Source organism: Bufo gargarizans, chromosome 9, assembly GCF_014858855.1.
Source record: "Bufo gargarizans isolate SCDJY-AF-19 chromosome 9, ASM1485885v1, whole genome shotgun sequence".
NCBI lineage: Eukaryota > Metazoa > Chordata > Amphibia > Anura > Bufonidae > Bufo > Bufo gargarizans.
This window is the reverse complement of record NC_058088.1, coordinates 60,639,126-60,660,637: the sequence shown is the minus strand read 5'-3', so window position 1 is coordinate 60,660,637 and position 21,512 is coordinate 60,639,126. Positions and strand designations below refer to the sequence as shown.

At 45.6% G+C, this 21,512-nt stretch overlaps 1 protein-coding gene across 1 annotated transcript in view; it reads left to right on the top strand.

The window, feature by feature from the left end:
- Nucleotides 1-428: 428 nt before the first annotated feature.
- Nucleotides 429-21,512, top strand: part of EGLN2 (egl-9 family hypoxia inducible factor 2) — a 29,903-nt gene continuing 8,819 nt past the window's right edge. The window contains exons 1-3 of the mRNA XM_044306471.1: nt 429-827; nt 988-2,108; nt 20,215-20,334. Of these exons, the coding sequence (XP_044162406.1) occupies nt 1,182-2,108; nt 20,215-20,334 (1,047 nt within the window). The 5' untranslated portion in view covers nt 429-827; nt 988-1,181. The remainder of the gene's footprint in view (nt 828-987; nt 2,109-20,214; nt 20,335-21,512) is intronic.

The following is a 21,512-nucleotide window of genomic DNA, read 5'->3' as shown; positions in this document are numbered from 1 at the left end:
ACGTGTATCACTTATAATCTGTATTATTCATTATGGTTTTCCAATTTTGTTGTTCAAAATAAAATAATGAAAAATGATGGTTTGGCAACCCTGATGGCTAGCTATCCCTAATCCTATCCCTTATGCCCTTTCCATCTGAAAAATAAAATAACAAATACTAAAGTGCATAAAATCTGTAAAAAATAAAAATAAATAAAAAGAATGCCCTATCTGTGATTAACAAAGATGCAAAATAGCATAAAGTAATCAAGGGGTTAACAATACAACCACACCATAAAAGAAACAGCAGCAGCAGTAGTACAATAATAAAAAGCAGAAGAGATTCCTTCTCCCTCTAGCGGCCGCTGGCTGACACTGCAGCTGTCCCCTGTCACATGATCGTGGTGCACGTGTATTTGACACAAAGCCTTATGGAGGGGGAGACTTGGTCCAGAAGGAGGGGGGAGCTCACTAGTGTTAGTCAAGCAGCAGCCACAGGTCTGCCCAGCTGCTCCAGGAGGGAGGTCAGCTCCTCTGAATATGCTTAGGACAAGAACAGAGGATTATCCTTGAAAAACCTTGCAGCATAGCACAGCCCTCCATTGTGGGGGGTCTTATAAGGATCCATTGAGAATTGCAGGTTGGGAAGAAATAGGAGCTAGGGGGGGTAGACCTCAGTATCCTGCATCACAGCTTAGTCCTCGCCTTGGGGGTGCAGAGAGCCTCCAAGATCTGCCTACTTGAGAACATCACTGTCTGGTGGTCTCCTCCAGCTCAGACACAGCCTACCAGACTGCAGTGCATGGTCTGAGCTGGTCGCATTGAGGAGATCAGGGGGTCCTGTCTGGGTAAGTGTCTTGATGTTATGTCCTGTATTATATACTGGATTCTCTGAGGCTTTTCTATGTCTAGTCAGGACTGATGCAGCATTTATGGTCTCCTATCTTATTGAGTCGATGGTAGGGCAGGGCAGTCGGTGCTTACTCATAACTGTTCTCTCTTCTGTAGGACAAAGTTGTATGTCTAATTGCACCCAGCCGGAGCTGTCACTGCTGTCAGAAGAGGGGAGAGCCAGCGGGTGAAGCTGTGTACTGTAGAATGAGTGCCCTACCTCTGCTGCCTGGCACCGTGACCTACAGTAGGAGCTGAATGATGATGGAGCTAGGACGTGTGCTACGTGCAAGGAACATGCTGACACTGACATGGATAGAGTGCATCAGCTGGGGAAGCCCATAAAGAGTGAAGCTAAGTCATCCAGCCAAGAACCTGGGCAGTCCAGAGTGCTATCTACTTTACAGGGTGCCAGAATGGGGGTACAAGGATTTCCACAACTCTCAGTGACTACACCCCACCACCCGTCTGATGTCCACTCTACTGTCAGCTCATTAACCGCAGGTAATAGGTGCCATTATCAACCACAGCAGGAGGAGTCCACTACAGAGGATTTTTCTGCTGTAGCCGAACCAGACCCCCTGTTGATCCGCGCCGTTGGCACTGTTCGGCCACGTGTTTTAACGAACGGGGAGATGCCGATGGTAAGGACTGGGGCAGCAGTGAACCAGGTTATGGCTGGTTTTCTTTCCAGGGAGGTTGATGGTGGCAGCACTGGCCAGGACGGGTTGGTGACCATCAATGGTCGAAGAGATGGATTGCCTGTTAAAAGAAAATGGAATGGTGTAATGGAGAACAGGCTTGTATCCTCAGAAAGTGGACCTTCTGGATTCCCTCCTATGGAGGGCAAGAGAAGAGAGATCTGCAGAAACGAGGCACACCATAGCACAAAACCTCCAAATGTGGTAGTATCTGCCCAAAGAATGGCCTTAGACTACATCGTCCCGTGCATGATGTACTATGGTATTTGTGTCAAGGACAACTTTTTAGGAGAATCTTTGGGTTCCCGTGTCTTGGATGAGGTGGAGATACTAAACCGCAGTGGGAAGTTTAGAGACGGACAGCTTGTTAGCCAGAGAACCATACCTTCCAAAAATATTCGGGGAGATCAGATTGCCTGGGTCGAAGGAAAGGAACCCGGCTGTGAGAACATAGGGATCCTCATGTCCAGGATAGACGAGGTCATCATGAACTGCAGCAAGCAACTTGGCAGCTATATCATCAATGGCAGAACCAAGGTGAGTGACGAGCCCTAAATATACAGTATATCCAAAAATATTTTACAAAAACACCCTCAAAATCCTATAAGGCTCAAATCAAAAATGTCTTCATATTACATTCTCCATGAAAGATCCCACAACCCTCATCGAGGATAGGGGTGGGCCTCATAGTTCTCTGCTGTGTCACGTAGGGTAGAGATGATTACATAGAACATAGAGGTTGTTTGTTCATCTTCTATAAATGCAATGCCCACTGGGGCACGGGGCCATTGTGAAATAGAGCAAAGCTTACTGGCTGAAGTGTCACGTCTCGGACTCTGCAGGACTACTGTAAATACGTGGTTGTTTGTCACAAGAAGGAACAGCAGGAATGTGGAGGACCACACATATTAGCCGGCTTTTCTTTGTGTCTCAAAAACATAACCAATCAGAAGGACACCTACAAATATGCAATTCGTGCAGGTCGAAAATCCCCATCAAATTTATTGTGTTTTTTTGTATGTTTTTTTATGCAGATTTTTGTGGAGATTTTCTGTTTATGTTAAGTCTATTGGAGAAAAACCCTCTTCAGAAGGTGCGGAATCGCACAAACAATTGACATGATATTTATACAAATCTCTTTCGCTCGGATGATAGAGCACTACGCAGAGTTTTTTCGGCATGAAAAACCGCAGGTAATCCGCAATGTGTGCAGTTAGTCTTTCACGGAGATTGTCACCCACCCACATGCACACGGTGCGGATTACACGAGGATCTTCGTGCCAGTAAGGTTAATACGATTTGCCAGGTCTTGTGTACACAGTGGGGGGTCATTTAAGAACATTTGTATGCCTTCTTCCGACTTTTTAAACGTTCATGCAACATTATTTTATCGCACAGCTGTTTTAACTCCATGCTTGCCACTTGGGACTTTGCCTCCGGCAAATTTATTATCTTTTATGTTTGAAAACAGGTGTAAAAGTGACTTCAGTCGGGCTGGAATAGTTTTTTTTTTACTCCAGGCTCATGGACTGCCCAAGGTACACCTCATCATAAATCAGGCGAATCTTCTGGCAGTGCAGGGGAGGGGGGGGGGGGGGGGGGGGGGGGAAATAGACCGTTGGAAAAAGCCGCTCTTTGTAAATGACCCCCAGTGTGACTTTTTTTATGTGTGGTGTTAGTTTTGAAATCCACTGCTTGTCGATTGTTTGTGCGGAGTTTGGAATGCAATGGGTGAGATCTGGGGCAAAACGAGCTTCAAAATCTGCATCGCACAGGCGGAATTTGGTGCGGAAACAATCCGCGTAGAAACTCTGCATCTGCATGCGCCACAAAGGGAACGCTCACTGCGTGATTTTGCTGATTTACCTTTCAGCAGTCTACGAGAGCTACGTATAACAGCAGCCATGCTGGTTGTCACCCAGGTTTGGCTACTTTCACACTGGCGTTTGTGAGATCCGTTCAGGGCTGCTCTCACAAGCGGTCCAAAACGGATCAGTTTGCTCTAATGCATTCTGAATGGAAAAGGATCCGCTCCGAATGCATCAGTTTGCCTCCATTCAGTCACTATTCCGCTTTGGAGGCGGGCACCAAAACGCTGCTTGCAGCTTTTTGCTGTCCGACTGACGAAGTGGAGCCAAACGAGAAAACGGATCCGTCCCCTTTGACTTACATTGTGTGTCAGGACGGATCCGTTTTCTCTGACACAATCTGGCACAATAGAAAACTGATCCGTCCCCCATTGACTTTCAAGACGGATCCATCATGGTTATAGAAGACATAATACAACGTATTATGGTAACGGAAGCGTTTTTGCAGATCCACAGAAAACGCTAGTGTGAAAGTAGCCTTTTCCTGCAACAGATCTATCTATGGAGGATTTTTTTTTTTGGACTGATAGAGGAGGATGGCCAGTTAGGAATATGTGACACCATATGTTCTTAATTTTATCCGCCTCTGGGAAAGCTGAGTGACAACCAATAAGATTGCCATTCCAAATTCCATAGAGATTGTCACCTAACTTTCCCTTGCAATGGGCCATTGTATGATCATGTATGTCTACTGGGTGTCATCCAGCTTTTCTAAATGGAGAGATTTTTGTGGTTTTCTTTCCCCCATTAGCGCAGGCAGAGTATCTGATGTCTGCCGGGTCAGCGCCATTGACTGCTTACAGTGTCACTTTTTTTTGGAACTAGCTCATTCACCTTATAGTGTACACCTCCAAAGCATTCAAGAAGACACGTACGATTCTCATCTGGTGGAACTGGATTTTCAGGGTCTTAAGTATCTACAGTGACCCCTCCAACTGGATCCCGCTCCATAGGGACGATCTACAAGATAATAGTGAAGGTGTTAATTCTGAGAAGGGGAAGTGGAGGAAAAACCTGTACCTTGTTGTGCTCATCATCACGTACTAAGGGCTCATTCACACGACCTTATCTGGACATTCATTTCAACGAGGTGTCCTGTCTGCATCTGCATGTCCGTTCCACAGCCCCTCAAAAAAAAAAAAAAAAAAAATAGAACATGTCCTATTCTTGTCCGTTTTGCGGACAAGGATAGGCATTGTTACAATGGGTCCGCAAAAAAACAAAAACGGATGTCATCCGTATATTTTTCGGATCTGTGTTTGCGGCCTGCAAAATACATACGGTCATGTGAATGCGCTCCTATATGTAGTGATAGGAAGCAGTGGAAGAGTTGTCGTAACCGCCAATCAGATCTCTGCTTTATTCTTACTGCCCGATTCTGACAAATGAGAGCTGAAATTTGATTGGCCGCTAGGGGCATCGTCCCATTTATTAGCCTCCGCGGCCTCTTTATTATTTTCCTGTTCAGCCATTTTTTAAAGGGCTTATCTCAGGTGACAGATCGCTAGATGGTGCCACCAGAGTCTTAAGGGTAGGGGTCTGACCTCTGTGAACCCACGGATGGCATGTGTTGACTCTGCATGACCAAAGTAACTTGAGATGAAGTGTCACGGTACTCTCCCAGTACCACAGACACTTCTTCCTTCAAATCACCGCCAATGTCTGTCTTGCGGCTGTCCCATTAAAGGGGTCGTCCGGTTTCAAGCGTCAAGGAATCGTCCTGTAATAAAGAATTGATGATTATTTACTTGACACACCCCGCGCCACCACTCCGACACTCTTGGCGGCTATGACATCACATCGACAACACTTGACTGCTGCAGCCAGGTACTGGCCTCAGTGGTGCACTGAAGAGGCCATTGCTTGGCTGCAGTGGTCACATTCTCTCGATGAGCCCTGCCTGGAGCCGACTGGCAGCGGAGGATCTGCCAGGTTAGTAATGATCTATTCTTTATTACAGGTCGATCTCTTGACTCTTGCCCCTTTAATGGGGCAGTTGCAATATAGACATTGGCGGTGAATCGAAGGAAGAAGTGTCAGGACGAGAGCAGGTGACACTTCATCTCATGTTATTTTGGTCAAGCAGAAACTAGACAACCCCTTTAAGCTACCTGCACACCTTTCAAATTTTCTGTGTGGATTTTCATGCATAGCGGCGTAATACGCCACCATCAAAGTGAATGAGATTTACGGTGACGTACATTTGTAATGCGCTTTTCTCACAAGGACTGAGCGAAGGAATAGTTGTGTGGTTGGGGCGACTCCCTGGGAAGTCAGTGGCTGCCATATAGGTGCTCAACCCTATCACACAATGCACACTAGGGTCAATTTCGTATCAAGCCAATTTGCATCAGTATGTCTTTGGAGTGTGGGAGGAATCTGGAAAACCCGGAGGAAACCCCCGCAAACACGGGGAGAACATACAAACTCCATGCAGATGTTAACGCTGGTCGGATTTGAAGCCTGGACCCCAGCGCTGCAAGGCACCAATGCTAACCTCTGTGCCACTGTGCTGCCCACCGCTAGGATATGGTGCGGGACCCCAGAGCTTCAGGGCACCATTGCATATTTTGTTTGCGTGGAAATTGCCCTGCCTTGCGGATTTTAAAATCCACAGCATATCATTTGTTTGTGTCATTCCTCACCTTTGCACTTTCTGTAGAGCGGTTTTCCCCATAGACCTTAATCGGCAGCAAAACCACAAAAAACGCACCCAAAAAAACCAAATAGATAATGCTGATTTATCTGCGTTTATTTTTTTTTGTAGCTTTCGCGTGGATTTTTCTGCAGGCAAATACGCAATGTGTGCAGGTAGCCATAAGGGTGCTACCACGCTTATCTTTTATAAATTTTTTTTTTTTTACAAGTGTTTTTTTTTTTTGCCCCCCCCAATAAAAAAAATAAACACTTGTAAAAAATAGCCCAAATCACATGGCGTTTTACTTGCGAGTATTTTTTGTCAAGCACCTGAAAACAAAACCAAGAGCATGTTGTGACAGGAAAACACAAGGAACACCACTACATAAAAAAACAACAACAAAAAACTGTGTTTGGCCGCGTTGACATTTCTGTGTCCATTTGACGTCAGTGAAAAAAATCTGTCCATGTTTCATCCATGAAGTTGTCAGTGAAGGATCCATGTTTGGTCCGTGTGTCATTTCTTTGCCCTTCATCTGTGTTCCACGGACACTGCTAGGCCGAAAATCGAAAATCAAATAGCATCTCCTATCAGTGGTCAGTGAAAAATGGACCAAACGCGGGCGCCATCCGTGTTGTGTCTTTGTTTTTCACAAAACCATAGACTTCAATGGGCGGGTTTGGTTCGCCTTCCGAACCAAAGTAGTGCATGTCTCCGTGATTTATTTCACTGACCTACAGTCAGTGGAAAACTACTGATGTGTGAACGCATATATTACAATTAGGCCTCATGCACACGACCGTTGTGTGTTTTGCGGTCCGCAAATTGCGGATCCGCAAAACACGGATGGCAAAACAGACAAGAATAGGACAGGTTATATTTTTTTTTTGCGGACCACGGAACGGAGCAACGGATGCGGACAGCACACAGACTGCTTTCCGCATCTGGGTCCGCATCCAAGCTGCAAAAACTGCGGCTCGGATACGGAACAAAACAACGGTCTTGTGCAAGAGGCCTTAGAAATGAGCGAAGTTCTTAAAAATTCTATTCTGCTGCTTCACCGAATTTTACCCAAAAAAATTAGCTTTGTTTTTCTTTGTAAGAAGCGGGCTCAATGATGGGAAACGGCGATTGAGGCGCCCCCTATCATTGAACCCCTCAGATGCTGCGTTCATCTGAGATGCACATTGTAGCATTCAGGGGGTTAACCAGTGAGAAAAAAAAAACTCATCCCATTTGAATGCGTAAAGGCTGCCGTGGCCATCTTGATTGAAAATCTAGCGTGTAAACCCGCATGGTGCGTGATGACGTCATGACGCCGCCCAGCGTGGGGACATCCTACGTCACTGCGCACACGATTTTGCGCTGGATCTTCAATCAAGATGGCTGCGGCGGCCTGTACGCGATCAAATGGTTGAGATGAGTTTGATTATTTTTTTTCTCCCCCTATATCAGGGAAAATTGATTTGTTACCACGAAGCATGAAAAAATCCAACTTTCTGGTGAATCGAATTTCCCCTGAAATTCGGATCGAAGTCCACTTCGGATACTTCGATTTGCTCAACACTAATTACAATCAATGGGTACGTGTGCTGTCCATGGAAAATGCGGACAGGAGTCAGTGAAAAACGGAAATGTGAACGAAGCCTTTGTGGTGTTTTCTAATTTCCTGTTGGGCTGCAGGTGCTCAAAATAAAAAAAGGTCCTCTCTGTTTCCAGTAATACGTTTCCCATGTGGGGAAGTCCTGAATGTAAGTCCGCCCAGTAGGCTCCAGCATCACGGCATGAGTAGACAGAACCTGACAGGAGAAATAAAACCTCAAGGTCCTGAATTTCGTAACCTTTAATCGTTCACTGCAGAAAAACGCCCAGGATTTTTGGTTGTGTCATGGAAGTAGTCATTACAAAGTCGAATCTGATCTCCAGGGATGTGCGGGCATTGTAGTGCGGTTATAATGGACGTACTTCTTCACAAAAACATCATGTACCCTCAGCCTGTATTCCTCAACCTGAGGCCTGAGATAAGCTCCGGGCTGGTTAATGATTACTACGCAGCGCCAGATACTGAGTCACCCTGATACTCTGGACTACAGCATTAACCCGTACTGACCCAGGAGAACGTACAGTCTGCCAGCCTGGGAGGTCTGCTGACATGGGGATGCTGGGTTCCCTTAACTGATCTAAATACCGTCATACTGTGCCTAAATAATACTAACATAATGCAGATCAGTATAGTATACGATTCAAATAAAACTGCTTTATAGTACTCAGATTAAACTGCCATGCAGTGCTGTGAATAACAATGTCTTAAGATGCTCCTATAGTGCCGTAATACAGTACCGCCATACAGTGCATTGATAATGTCTGGCAAGTAAAATGTAGTAGCTGAATTTATATTTCTAGTGGACTTGGGTTGGTGTATGCCTGCCAATTGTACATTAATAGTTGTATTGAAGGTGGCTTTTGTGGATATGTGGACTTGCACAATATTATGTGTTTAGTATGTTAGTATATGTCCATCAAGATATAGCAGTATTTCTACATGGTCTGGATAGATGTATATCTGTCATATTGTGGTTGTATCTCTGTAGGACATGGGTAGGTTTATATCTGTTCATATGGTTGTGTCCCTACAAATCAACAGGGCAAAGATGTAGTAGTATCTGGGTTACTGGTCTCATTACAAGGTGTAGTAGTATCTGGCTCTTTCACACCTGCGTTCTTTTCTTCCAGCATAGAGTTCCGTCATCGGGGCTCTATGCCGGAAGAATCCTGATCAGTTTTATCCTAATGCATTCTGAATGGAGTGAAATCCGTTCAGGATGCATCAGGATGTCTTCAGTTCCGGAACGGAACGTTTTTTGGCCGGAGAAAATGCGCAAGGCCGGATCCGGAATGAATGCCCATTGAAAGGCATTGATCCGGATCCGGCCTTAAGCTAAATGTCGTTTCGGCGCATTGCCGGATGCGACGTTTAGCTTTTTCTCAATGGTTACCATGGCTGCCGGGACGCTAAAGTCCTGGCAGCCATGGTAAAGTGTAGCGGGGAGCAGCATACTTACCATCCGTGCGGCTCCCGGGGCGCTTCAGAGTGACGTCAGGGCGCCCCAAGTGCATGGATCACGTGATCGCATGGCACGTAATCCATGCGCATGGGGCGCTCTGACGTCACTCTGGAGCGCCCCGGGAGCCGCGCGGACTGTAAGTATACCGCTCCCCCGCTCCCCGCTCCTACTATGGCAACCAGGACTTTAATAGCGTCCTGGGTGCCATAGTAACACTGAAAGCATTTTGAAGACGGATCCGTCTTCAAATGCTTTCAGTACACTTGCGTTTTTCCGGATCCGGCGTGTAATTCCGGCAAGTGGAGTACACGCCGGATCCGGACAACGCAAGTGTGAAAGAGGTTACTGGTGTCATTACAAGGTGTAGTAGTATCTGGGTTACTGGTCTCATTACAAGGTGTAGTAGTATCTGGGTTACTATACATACAGTATTAAGCGATATAGTAGTATCTGGCTTACTGTATACATTACCTGGTGTAGTAGTATCTCGGTTGCTGGACACATTTCCTGGTGTGCTAGTATCTGGGTTACTGTAAACATTACCTGTTGTGGTAGAATATGGATTACTGGACATATTACCTGGTTTAGTAATATCTGGGTTACTGGACACATTATGTGTCTGGGTAGTATCTGGGTTACTTTACATGTTACATGGTGTAGTAGTATCTGGATTGCTGTACGTATTTCCTGGTGTGGTAGTATCTGGGTTACTTTATACAGAACCTGGTCTAGTAGTATCTAAGTCACCGGACACATTACCTGGTGTAGTAGTATCTAAGTTACCGGACACATTACCTGGTGTAGTAGTATCTAGGTTACCGGACACATTACCTGGTGTAGTAATATCTGGGTTGCAGGACACATTACCTGGTGTAGTAATATCTGGGTTGCAGGACACATTACCTGGTGTAGTAATATCTAGGTTACCAGACACATTACCTGGTCTAGTAGTATCTAGCTTACCTGACACATTACCTGGTGTAGTAATATCTGGGTTGCTGGACACATTACCTGGTGTAGTAATATCTGGGTTGCTGGACACATTACCTGGTGTAGTAATATCTGGGTTGCTGGACACATTACCTGGTGTAGTAATATCTGGGTTGCTGGACACATTACCTGGTGTAGTAATATCTGGGTTGCTGGACACATTACCTGGTGTAGTAATATCTGGGTTGCTGGACACATTACCTGGTGTAGTAATATCTGGGTTGCTGGACACATTACCTGGTGTAGTAATATCTGGGTTGCTGGACACATTACCTGGTGTAGTAATATCTGGGTTGCTGGACACATTACCTGGTGTAGTAATATCTGGGTTGCTTTACACATTACCTGGTGTAGTAATATCTGGGTTACTTTACATGTTACATGGTGTGGTTAGTAGTATCTGGGGATACCTGGTTTTCCTTCGACCTGCACCTTCGACCTATTCCTCCTGACCCACGCTCGGTGGGGCATACATGTGTTTTCAGTGGGGAGAGAGGAGTAAGCCAACATGTCCAATCCTTCTTTCCCCTGACATCTGCCATCGGGCAGAGTCAGGACAACCCTACACACCTTAGTGGTCAGCTAGTTCAACCGAAATCGGTGGATTCAGCCAACATCAGTGTGATGTGTATGACCAGCCTGAGGCCGATGCAAACTGAATGGGGGAGGAATGATCGCTACACAGTCATTCCTCCCTCATTATCGGAAGCACATCCATGATTACACAGGGAGAAGTGCCTCCGATGATCGGGCATCTTTCATCCTGATTGAAGATGGCCATCAGCCAAATGAACCAGCGTTTGCTGCTCGATTATAGGAGCCAGTTATCGGGAACGAGCATTCCTATAAACCCTTGTTCCCGTTAATTAGCCTGAAATCAGGGCTGTCTGCTTATATTGCCTGCTAGTGCATAAAAATGTAAGAAAAAATTATTAAAAAAACAAAATAATATAGTTGAACAAGGGCATAAAACCCACAAACACATTTTTTTCTTATGTCATCTAGACATTTTTGGTACTCCCTTAAAAGAATAAACACTGTTTTTGGAATCGCTATTGTTCTGCAGTTTATCCTGTAGTAAAAATGAAATGCATATTTGTACCCCAAACTGGCACCTAAAAAAATACATAGACACTAAAAAAGAAAAAAAAAGAAAATAAAAGTTAGTGGCATTGGCTCCTGGAGGACGTGTTTCACCTGAACTTGGAAACCTGAGATGGCCATAAACATAAAGTAGCTGGTGTTCAGCTGAGGGCTACTGTATCTTCACCAGCACCTCCACAGATGAGCCATTTAGGTGCCTTACCGTGGATGTTATTTATATTTTGAATCGGGATAGATGGCTGCGAACCTGGAAAATGAAGAATTTGATTGGTTGAGGCTGTCCTGTCCAGTTCCTGTTTGCCTTGATGGCAGAACTTGGGGGACAGTCTGAGGGTGGTCTTAGAGATGAAATTATTTCTGATCCTCTGTCAAAAATTGGTATTTCTTGGGATTGAAGCAGAAACGTATTTTTCTGTGGGTAAGGTGGTTAGCAGGGGTGCACCATGAATGAGGCCAGGTGAGGCACCAGGAAGGGGCAAGAGGGGGAGCAGCAGAAGGGCCATGAGCAATGAGCGCTTTCATTGTGGCAAAGGAGTTAGGTTAAGAAATTGGCATGGGGGGGGCGCCGTTTCAGCCTCAAGCAGCAGATAGACTAGGTGCACCCCTGGTTGTTAGATGAGTTATTAGTAGGATCCTTCACATGCCGTTAATATCTTACCACACACAACAGGTGCAGACTTGGCTTGCCATCTACGAGCCATGGTATGTTGGAATAGGGCCGGGCACATCCCAGAAGCCAGTGAGCCCAAGTGCCTAAGTCGTTTCTAGATATAAAAATTGTAATAGATTATTTCCAACACGTGTCTGACTAGCTTCTAAAGTCGTCATCCACTGAAATATGGTGTCATGTACTGTCATTTAATAAATACTTTTAGATTATTTTTTTCTTCACTTCCTTTATGCACGAGTCAGACCTCTGCGGATTATATTTTGGCTTAGGGCTCATGCACACGAACATATTTCTTTTCTGCATCTGATCTGCATTTTGTGCGGTTCAGATACGGAGCCAGGATGTTTTGCTCTGCAGAATGCAGAATACACAGGACCGATATCCGCGTGCTGCGGATCTGCAATTTGTGGACTGCGTATCACAAGAGCAGAAACTGCAGAGTAAGGCCTCATGCACGCGGCCATTGTTTTGGTCCGCATCCGAGCCGCAGTTTTTGTGGCTCGGATGCGGACCCATTCACTTCAATGCTGCTGTCCGCATCCGTTGCTCCGTTCCGTGGTCCGCAAAAAAAATATAACCTGTCCTATTCTTGTCTGTTTAGCGGACAAGAATAGGCAGTTATATCAATGGCTGTCCGTGCCGTTCTGCGAATTGCGGAACGCACACGGACGCCATCCGTGTTTTGCGGATCCGCAATTTGTGGACCGCAAAACACACAACGGTCGTGTGCATGTAGCCTAAGGCCCCCTGCACTCGAACGTGTGCTTCCCGTTGCCGTATTGCGGACCGCATTTGCGGATCTGCAATACACGGGTGCCGTTCCGTGGGCATTCCGCATCACGGATGCGGACCTATTCACTTGAATGGGTCCGCAAATCCGGAGATGCGGAATGGTGCAGAACGGAAGCACTTCAGATGCTTTTGGGGATGTATTTTGTGCTGCTGACAGTATGATGGACTGTGGTATTTGGCTCTGTTGGGGGTGGTATAATATGCCACAATATGGTATTGTTGGCCCTGCCTTCCATCAATTTGGACCTGACTACAAAATGGGGTCACTTTTTTCTAGGGCCTCTAAGTTCCCAGTCTGACCCTGGCCCCAAATGTCAAGGTAATGTGGGCCCTACTTTGGGAACTTGCTCCTATCTCCAGAATGGGGCGACCTCTCCATTCACTGCTACGAGACTTCCAAAAATAGCCGAGGAGCCGTGCTCACCTATTTTCTGACGTCCCATAGCATTGAATTGAGAGCAGGCCACGTAAGCAGAGCCACGTCTACATTCACCGCAATGGAACTACTGGAAAACGCTTCTCCTATCCTTTCACTTCCTAGCAGTTATGTTTTTTTCAACCATATGCAAATCTAGCAGTTATGTGCACTGAGGGCGGACCCAAGCCACCCTGTGCACCCTTGCTCTTCCTACTTCCTTCTTCTTCTTGATTGACAGGGCCAGGTTCCTTCATAGTCATTGAAGAGGGAAATGGAAGGGGCTGGCAGAGAAAGCAGGAGAAAGGTTGCACAGAGTGGCTTGGGCCCGCCCTCCTTGCACTTAACTGCTCATTTGCATATTAATTTAATGGACTTTTTCTCCAGAATGAAACAACGGATGGCTAAGAGGAAGGTATCATTATATTCAGCTGAGCTTGTCCTACAAGGCATTGCGTCTGGTTTACCAGTGAATTACGGTGGTGATGTGTCCATTTTAGGCCCATTTACACAGGGGGACCATTGGGAAAACAGTTGCACTTTCGACGCTCATGAGCGCCGATCAGCTGACATTTGGTCATACCCGTTTTTAAGCTGATCGCGTTGCCAACACATCGCCTGTGCAAACACGGAGTGAATTGGATGGGAGCGAATGATGTTGTAGAGATTAAATGGGGGGAGATACTTGTTCCGAGAATACGTCCGATAAGTGGAGGCGATCGATGTCTATTGTGATCTTTTTGTAGGCACCTCACATCTGTAAAATGTGAATCTGCCGGAACGCTATATATATGGGACGGAGCTGTAAATTTTATGGCCCTGCGAAACGTATATTTCCAGATAGGGAGTGGACCCCAGTGACCATCCCGGTAGCATTCGGAAAGAAATTCCTTGGACGGATGACAGCTGAGGCCATGCATTTCATTGGCCGTTCACAGCTGCCCTATGTGTGCAGGGAGTTTAGCTCTGGAATCCCAAACACACGTACACAGAGCAGCCGGAAAACAATTCCAAAAATGACGAAAATGCTGTTCTCCAACCGTCACAACAGTACGGCTACCAGTAACCCGTTCCCTGCCAGTGAAGTCTGCGTTTGAGATCGGGGAACTCTATGTACCAAGAACCTTTATAGTAGCTGTAAATACAAGTGGCGATGGAGCCTTTAAATTGCCGTCCCTGCCCTTTCTTCCGTACCTGTGCGAGGAAACAAAAAAAATTTTGTGAATGGTTGTGATGTGAGTAATCTCTTACGCTTTTCTAGACAGTAAGGGCTGGCTTTACCATGGTGCAAACCAAGAAAATGCTTGGGGCCCAAGAGATCAAGTGGGTGGCTGAAAAAAAGACTAGATTAGGGACAGACATAGTTCAGATGCACAAGGGGCCCAGTGGGGCCCTTTCCAACAGTTGAGCTGCGCTGCTATGTTGAGTGGTACAACGGGAGCAGAGCTTAGCGGTGTAAAAGGTGAAGGTTGGCGGTGCAATCAGGCGGAGCTAAGCCGTGCAACAGGGACCCCCAGAGATGACTTTGTTTGGGGCCTCACAAATGCCAAATCCACCCTCGATTGTATATCATATAGAGTTGGATTCAGCTTCATAGTTTTGTGTCACGCTGACCGTACACACAAAATGAAAGTCTGCCCAATCTGATGATTTTATCGGGACTGGCCACCCATCTACTGTGTATGGGGGCGTCCTGACTCTCCTCCGATGGCAGATATTGTAGGACATGTGGATCAGGCAACTGGATATTTAATTCTCCACATCCAGGTTTCTCAGAACCTGATCAGGGGGTTCCACAAGAGAGAACAGGTGCAAAAGTTTGACAATAAAGGCCTTATTACATGGCTAGGAATCGGGAATAAGGGTTCATAGTAACGCACTTTGCCGAAAACTGGTCCATATTGTTCCGCAGATCAGCTGACAAACCAATGCTTGTCTAAAAGATGCCGATTATAGGCAGCATGTCACCCTTTGTAATCAGGGATATGCTGCCGATAATCAGCACAACTGAATGATGGAGGAATGATCGTGATAGCGATTGTTCACTCCCAATATACTTTGCATCAATCTGTGGAAGAGGCTGATGAAAATGATACATTTGTTGTCAATTGGCGCTTCTCCAATCCGAAATTCGGACACTGTAAGGCAACAGTTTTGTCCAGAATATAGCGCACCTTAACCATTTTACGACTAGGACATATACCCTCCTCACCTTTCTGAGCAGACACATTTTCCTTTTTTTCAGTACATACGTGTACATTTTTTTTCCGGTGATACGTGGTTTTATTTTTATGCTATTTTTCTTTTAGTATTTTCTTTTATACCCAGAAAAATGTACAAAAAAAAAGAGGAATAAATGCTCTTTTGACATTTTCTCACTTTTTTTTTTGTTTATTTTTTTTACACTGGGCATCAGTGGTAGATTCATGCGCTCTATGGCATATTGTTGCTTATATCTGGTGTCATTGGTAGATTTTCCTGGATTACCTCACTTTAGGTGTGCGCGCGTGGCACCAACTAAAGGCGTTTTGAACAGAGCCTTCGTGAAGCATGGGGATAAGGTATGGGAAAGTCCATTATTGGGAACATGACTTTATACAAAGCCTGACCATGTAGATATGTATGTTCTGTCTGCCGTCCTTTGATTAATATCTCAGCAGGCAGATACTCATGAGTCACCGGGTCATAGGTTCAAATACTGCTCTTTGACGTTGGCTTATCTTTAGCTGCGTAGATCCTGTGGTTACAGGAAACCTTATATACAGGCAGCTCATAATGTGTGGGCTTTACAGCTCTTTATTAACCCCTGACATGCCTTTTTTTAAGGCTGCAATACTGTTAGTTCTATTTCATGACCAAGACGTAGACTTGTCCAAATACACGATCCTTAGCTTAAAGGGGTCATCCAGTATATGAAAATTGCTGCATATGAACCACTGGTGGTGGTATATGTTTTTTGGAGGTTGCCCCGGCAAATCATTGGTTGGGGTCGTTTATGATCTGCTGTATCGCTTCTGGATGTACATGGGGTAGAAAGTAGTCACTTAGACTCCAGGCTCAAACTGTAAATTTTACTGCTGCATTTTGAGCCATGTCGTGGTGGCCATCATGAGTCTTGAGCACTCTCGAGTAGACAGTGGAAAGTAACTTGGAGAATAGCCTAGCACTGTGATGGCTAACCTCCGGCACTCCAGCTGTGGTAAAACTACAACTCCCAAAATGCACACTTGCTTGGCTGTTCTCAAAAATCCATAGAGATGAATGGAGCATGCTGGGAGTCATCGTTTCACCACAACTGAAGTGCCGGAGGTTAGCCATCACTGGCCTAGCGTCACTGGTGTAGATGGAACTTTTGTCTAAAGTTTCCTTACCACCTGGGCCTAAGTGAACCGGTCACAGTAGTTTGTTCAAAACCTAGTGGTCAATACTTGTGCATTGCTCCAAAGCAAAATCTATAACACCCCTCGTTCCTACCATGTGCCATTTATAGTACAATGCCCTTCATATGTGGCAGAAGGGCCTGGTTGCAGTGGCTATCTCTACATCTCAAATAGTTATGCCCCTGTGTATGTTATAAAAATCCATCCCTCTAGATATCTGCACCTGAGTTGGCACATTAGCTTCTTCTTTGCTCCTTTAAGAGTAGACCACAGGAATGTGGTGACCCCTAACACAAAGCGATTTATCTTCAGGATATTGTGATGGCTTCTACAGTGGTGACGCAAGTGGGGCCAGAGTTGGGAAAGTTGAGGGCAATTTATTGTATAATAACACTAAGCATGTAGGCTTGGATACACTGGAATGAGCAAGAGGTCGTCTTATCTTCTGAATGTCTTAGAATAGCTGAAAACATAGATTATCTGTTGAGCAGGAGCTTGCTCGGATGAGATACTCCAAGAGTAGGATTATTAAATGGGTTATCTGGGATTTTCATATTGAAATATCAGATCAGCAGACTCCTGACAGCCCCGTCGATCAGATGCTTGAGGAAGCCATTGCGCTCACCATATCCTCCTCACAGCTTACCAAGCGCAGTGCCATCCTCTGGATAGTGGCTGTGCTTGGTATCGCAGCTCAGCCCCATTCATTTGAATGGAACTGAGCTGCGCAGTCCGCCCCCCCCCCCCCCAACACCCCAGTATAATAAAACATTGGTGGCGCAGTGCGCCCCCCAACCCCTCAGTATTAAAGTCATTGGTGGTTCAGTGGCAGTTCCGATCGGAGCCCCAGCAGTGTAATCGCGGGGCTCCGATCGGTTACCATGGCAGCCAGGTTGCTCCTGAAGCCCTGGCTGCTATGGTAAGCTCCCTGCTGCTATGTGCACAAAGCCCATGGCAGCAGGGAGAGTGTGAGGTCCTATTCACTCTGATAGAGCTCTATCAGGGGAATAGGACAAGGGTTCTAGATCCTAAGGGGGCTAATAGTAAGTAAAAAACAAAACAAACAAAAAAACCTCACAAACCCTAAAATATTAAGTTTAAATCTCCCCTTTCCCAATTTTACATATAAAATATATAAACAAAAAATAAACATATTACATAGCGCTGCGTCCAAAAAGTCCAAACTATTAAAAAATATCTCCTATGCGGTATGCGCCGTAACAGAAATAAATAAATAAAAACCATGCGATTCCCCATTTTTTCGTCACCTTGTCATCCCAAAAAATAGGATAGGACTGTTCTATTCTGGGCTGAACGTTTCATAAAATGCGGAATGCACGCGGCTTTTTTTGGGTGTTTTTTTTTTTTTGCGTGGTATTGAGTATCGCAATACTTTTTTATGGTGTCGAAAGCAAATCAAAATTTTGGTATCGAAACAACCCTACGCCGATCTGATCGGCGTAGCGTTGTCACGATACCAAAATTTTGATTCAGTTTCGATTTGGCGACTAAAAATTTATTTTAGCTCTGGAGCACTGCAATCAGAACCCCCAATGTTAATAAGACCCCACCCAATGAGACCTCAGATCAGACCCCCATGCCTCATATCAGTCCTCCATGCCTCTAATCCCCCCCAGCCATATATGTAATCAGCCCCCAGCCATATATATAATCAGTAGCCCCCAGCCATATATGTAAATAGCAGCCCCCCCCCTGGCCTTAGATCAAAAAATAAATAAACCACTTACCTCTCCTGCTCCTGGACGCCGCCGCTCCTCCAGCACGATCCTCTTACTTCGTCGGCGGTGCTGTGAACTGGCGCGCACAGCGTGAGGTCACAGAGCACCCTCATGCTGTGCGCAGCCACTGCACGGCCGACAGCCGAGGACCAGGAAGCGGTAAGTACAGAGCAGTACAGTTTGGGGGGGAAAAAAAGTGCGTCTTATGGGGCAAAAGATACAGTATTTTTTGGATTTGGTTATCTTTACCTGTATTTAAGACTTGTGTGAAAATCTGATGTAGTTTTAGGTAAAATTTATTCAGAAATATTGAAAATCCTAAAGGGTTCACAAACTTTCAAGCCTCACTGTTGTCACAAACGTTACTGAGATCGGTGAGACTTGGCAACACGTGGTTTGATCTGACATGTTTTCCGTTTGGATCAAATGACGTCTGTGTTGTTTCTGGTGCTTGCCACACCTTCTTTTACCAGGTGTGGCTATTAGGGTCATTTAACCTTCTCTATTTATAGTTGCTTCTCCCACAATGGTGTGCGGTTTATAGCATCTGTTTGGACATTTGTATAGATTGTGGTTGGATCTCGGCTGAGTTCCTGGTGCTTCCATTGCTCCTTTTGAAGTTAAGTCTTTCCTTTCCCTTTTGTATTTTGTTTGGGTTCTGTGTGTTGCATTTCCCTATTGTTTGTATTAGGCCTGAAGGAGACTCCTGTCCGTCCTTCCTTTTGGAGGAACAGGTAGTCTCGCCCCTGCCATTAGTACCAGGGTCCTATAGGGCTTGCTAGGACTCTAGATATTCCTGCGTATGAACTCATCTACCTTTTGGGGTCTGTTCATACTGGTAGTCAGTCAGGATTTTGGTTAAGGTTTTCACAAGGAGGTGTCCATTTTCCTTCCCTAGTTCTCAGGTCTGATTCCCTGTTCCCCCCTTCCTTCTTATGCTTGGTGTGTTGTTTTCCTCCCACTCCGAAGCGTGACAACTGTATGATGGGGACTAAGGCCAGAAGTCCGGCCGCCGCACGGCAAACATGCCAAGAGGCGGCCGGAATAAAGGTACAACATGTCGTAGTTTTATTCCGGCCGCCTCTCGGTATGTTTGCCGTGCTGCGGTCGGACCTCCATTCCCCCCCCCCCCTATTATCGTGAATGGGGCCGGAGCGGACTTCCGGCGGCGCGGTGCACTAGCAGTAGCACGGTTCCGTCAGGCTGTTCCCCCGCTGGAACCGCCTGCCAGAGAAGGCTGCCGCCAGTGTGAAACTAGCCGAAGACAAATGCAATCTTCTCACATAAGGCGCATCAGAAGATAATTTTCTGTGGATTTCCCCTTCATATTTGATACGTTTGTCATAGTTTGTGATTGAGCTGGAATTACCAGTTTTCCTTTTGGGGCTTCTTCATACGTTTTTGCCCTGGCATTTTTTGCCCCCTTCCGCCAAATAAAAAAAAAAGACTTGATCAGCTTTTTTTTTTAGCCTTTTTAGCCCAATAATGTGTTTTTTTGCCAATATTGTGCCACTGTAATGTCACTTACGGCTGTGTGGGGAAAAAAATGGGTAAAAGAACACCATGCAAAAATTCCTTTAAAAAATGTCCGCACACATTCCACAGTCATCTTTTTGAAGCTGCTAAAAAACTCAGTGGTGGTGTATGGGGGGGAACGCAATAACGTAAAAATGACATAGAACTCTGCAGTTTGGAAAAAAAACACTGTTGACACAAAAATCCCCACACTTCTAGTGTTCAAAAACGCAAGTTCAAAAAACTGTCTGTCCTGCATTTAATATTCCCATAGATTTCCATATCATCTCTTTGCCTAAAGAACACCCCCAAAAATGTACCAAAAATCACAAAAGCCCTCAAAAACGCAAAAAAAAGAAAAAGAAACAACCTGTGTGTGACACCAGCCTTGCATTGTTGGTATATGATACACATTATAGAAGCTTTATTTAAGCATTATATGATAAGATGATTTTCATTTCTTCCAGGCGATGGTCGCTTGTTATCCGGGCAACGGGATGGGATATGTACGACATGTCGATAATCCAAACAGGGATGGACGCTGCTTAACCTGCATTTACTACCTAAATCAAAACTGGGACACAGAGGTGAGTTTCTTCGTCACTGCTTCATGGACGCAATCCAACGGGAAGAGACAAACGCAGGGCGAAGTCCTTCCATAGGGACGGGACACAATTATGTGATCACTTTGTCCATGCGTTTGCTGAAGCTGTTAATGGTGATCTGCCCAGGTCATGGGTGGTCATATCACCGTCATCTATGTCAATGATATCGCCCTGCGTTGATATTTTTTTATGGCGAACATGTTTTTTTCTGAAACGGACATAAAGGCTGACAAGTCCTCTTTAAGCAATAGTAGCAAAAGAAGAGGAAAGTTGCTCATTGGGTGAAGACGTCAAAGCTAAGGTCAGATGAGTAGGTTCAGTGGGAGAAACACACTGCCAGACCTGTATCTTCAGAATTGCACCGATGGCATTATGTGAGCGAGGTCAGGGAGAGACACACAGCGTTATAAATCATTATAATACTGTGCAATCCTGTCAGAGGAGCAGAGGTCAGAACGGGGATTCATGCTCCCACACACAGCGTGTTTCTCTTATTGACCTGAAACTAGCCTAAAGGTCCACGATGGGACGTATGATGCTCATCTGCTTGTGTTGTGCAAGACTAGTGTAGGCAAATGGAGCGGGTATACTGGTCGGTGCAGCCCATGTCTTCAGTATACTCTGCAAGCAGTGGCCGACCAACAGGAGGAGTGGAAAGAGAAATGGAAACCGGTGGAGATGGTTAGCCCAAAGTCATCTGACCGTGAGGGGACGTCTTTACTGGCGCAAGGACACAACTAATTTGATGATGAAAATCTTTATTCAGAAAATAAAACTTATGGACAACGTGTTTCAGAGTGCTAGGACTCACTTTTTCAAGTCTAAAACATGAAATAAATGCAAAGCAAATTAATATGCAATGTACTTACATGGAATGGGGACCCTAAGCATTAACCCAGCCGTTCACCCTAGGTTACCCCCGGCATTAACCCAGCCGTTCACCCTAGGTTACCCCAGGCATTAACCCAGCCGTTCACCCAGCCGTTCACCCTAGGTTACCCCCGGCATTAACCCAGCCGTTCACCCTAGGTTACCCCCGGCATTAACCCAGCCGTTCACCCTAGGTTACCCCCGGCATTAACCCAGCCGTTCACCCTAGGTTACCCCCGGCATTAACCCAGCCGTTCACCCTAGGTTACCCCCGGCATTAACCCAGCCGT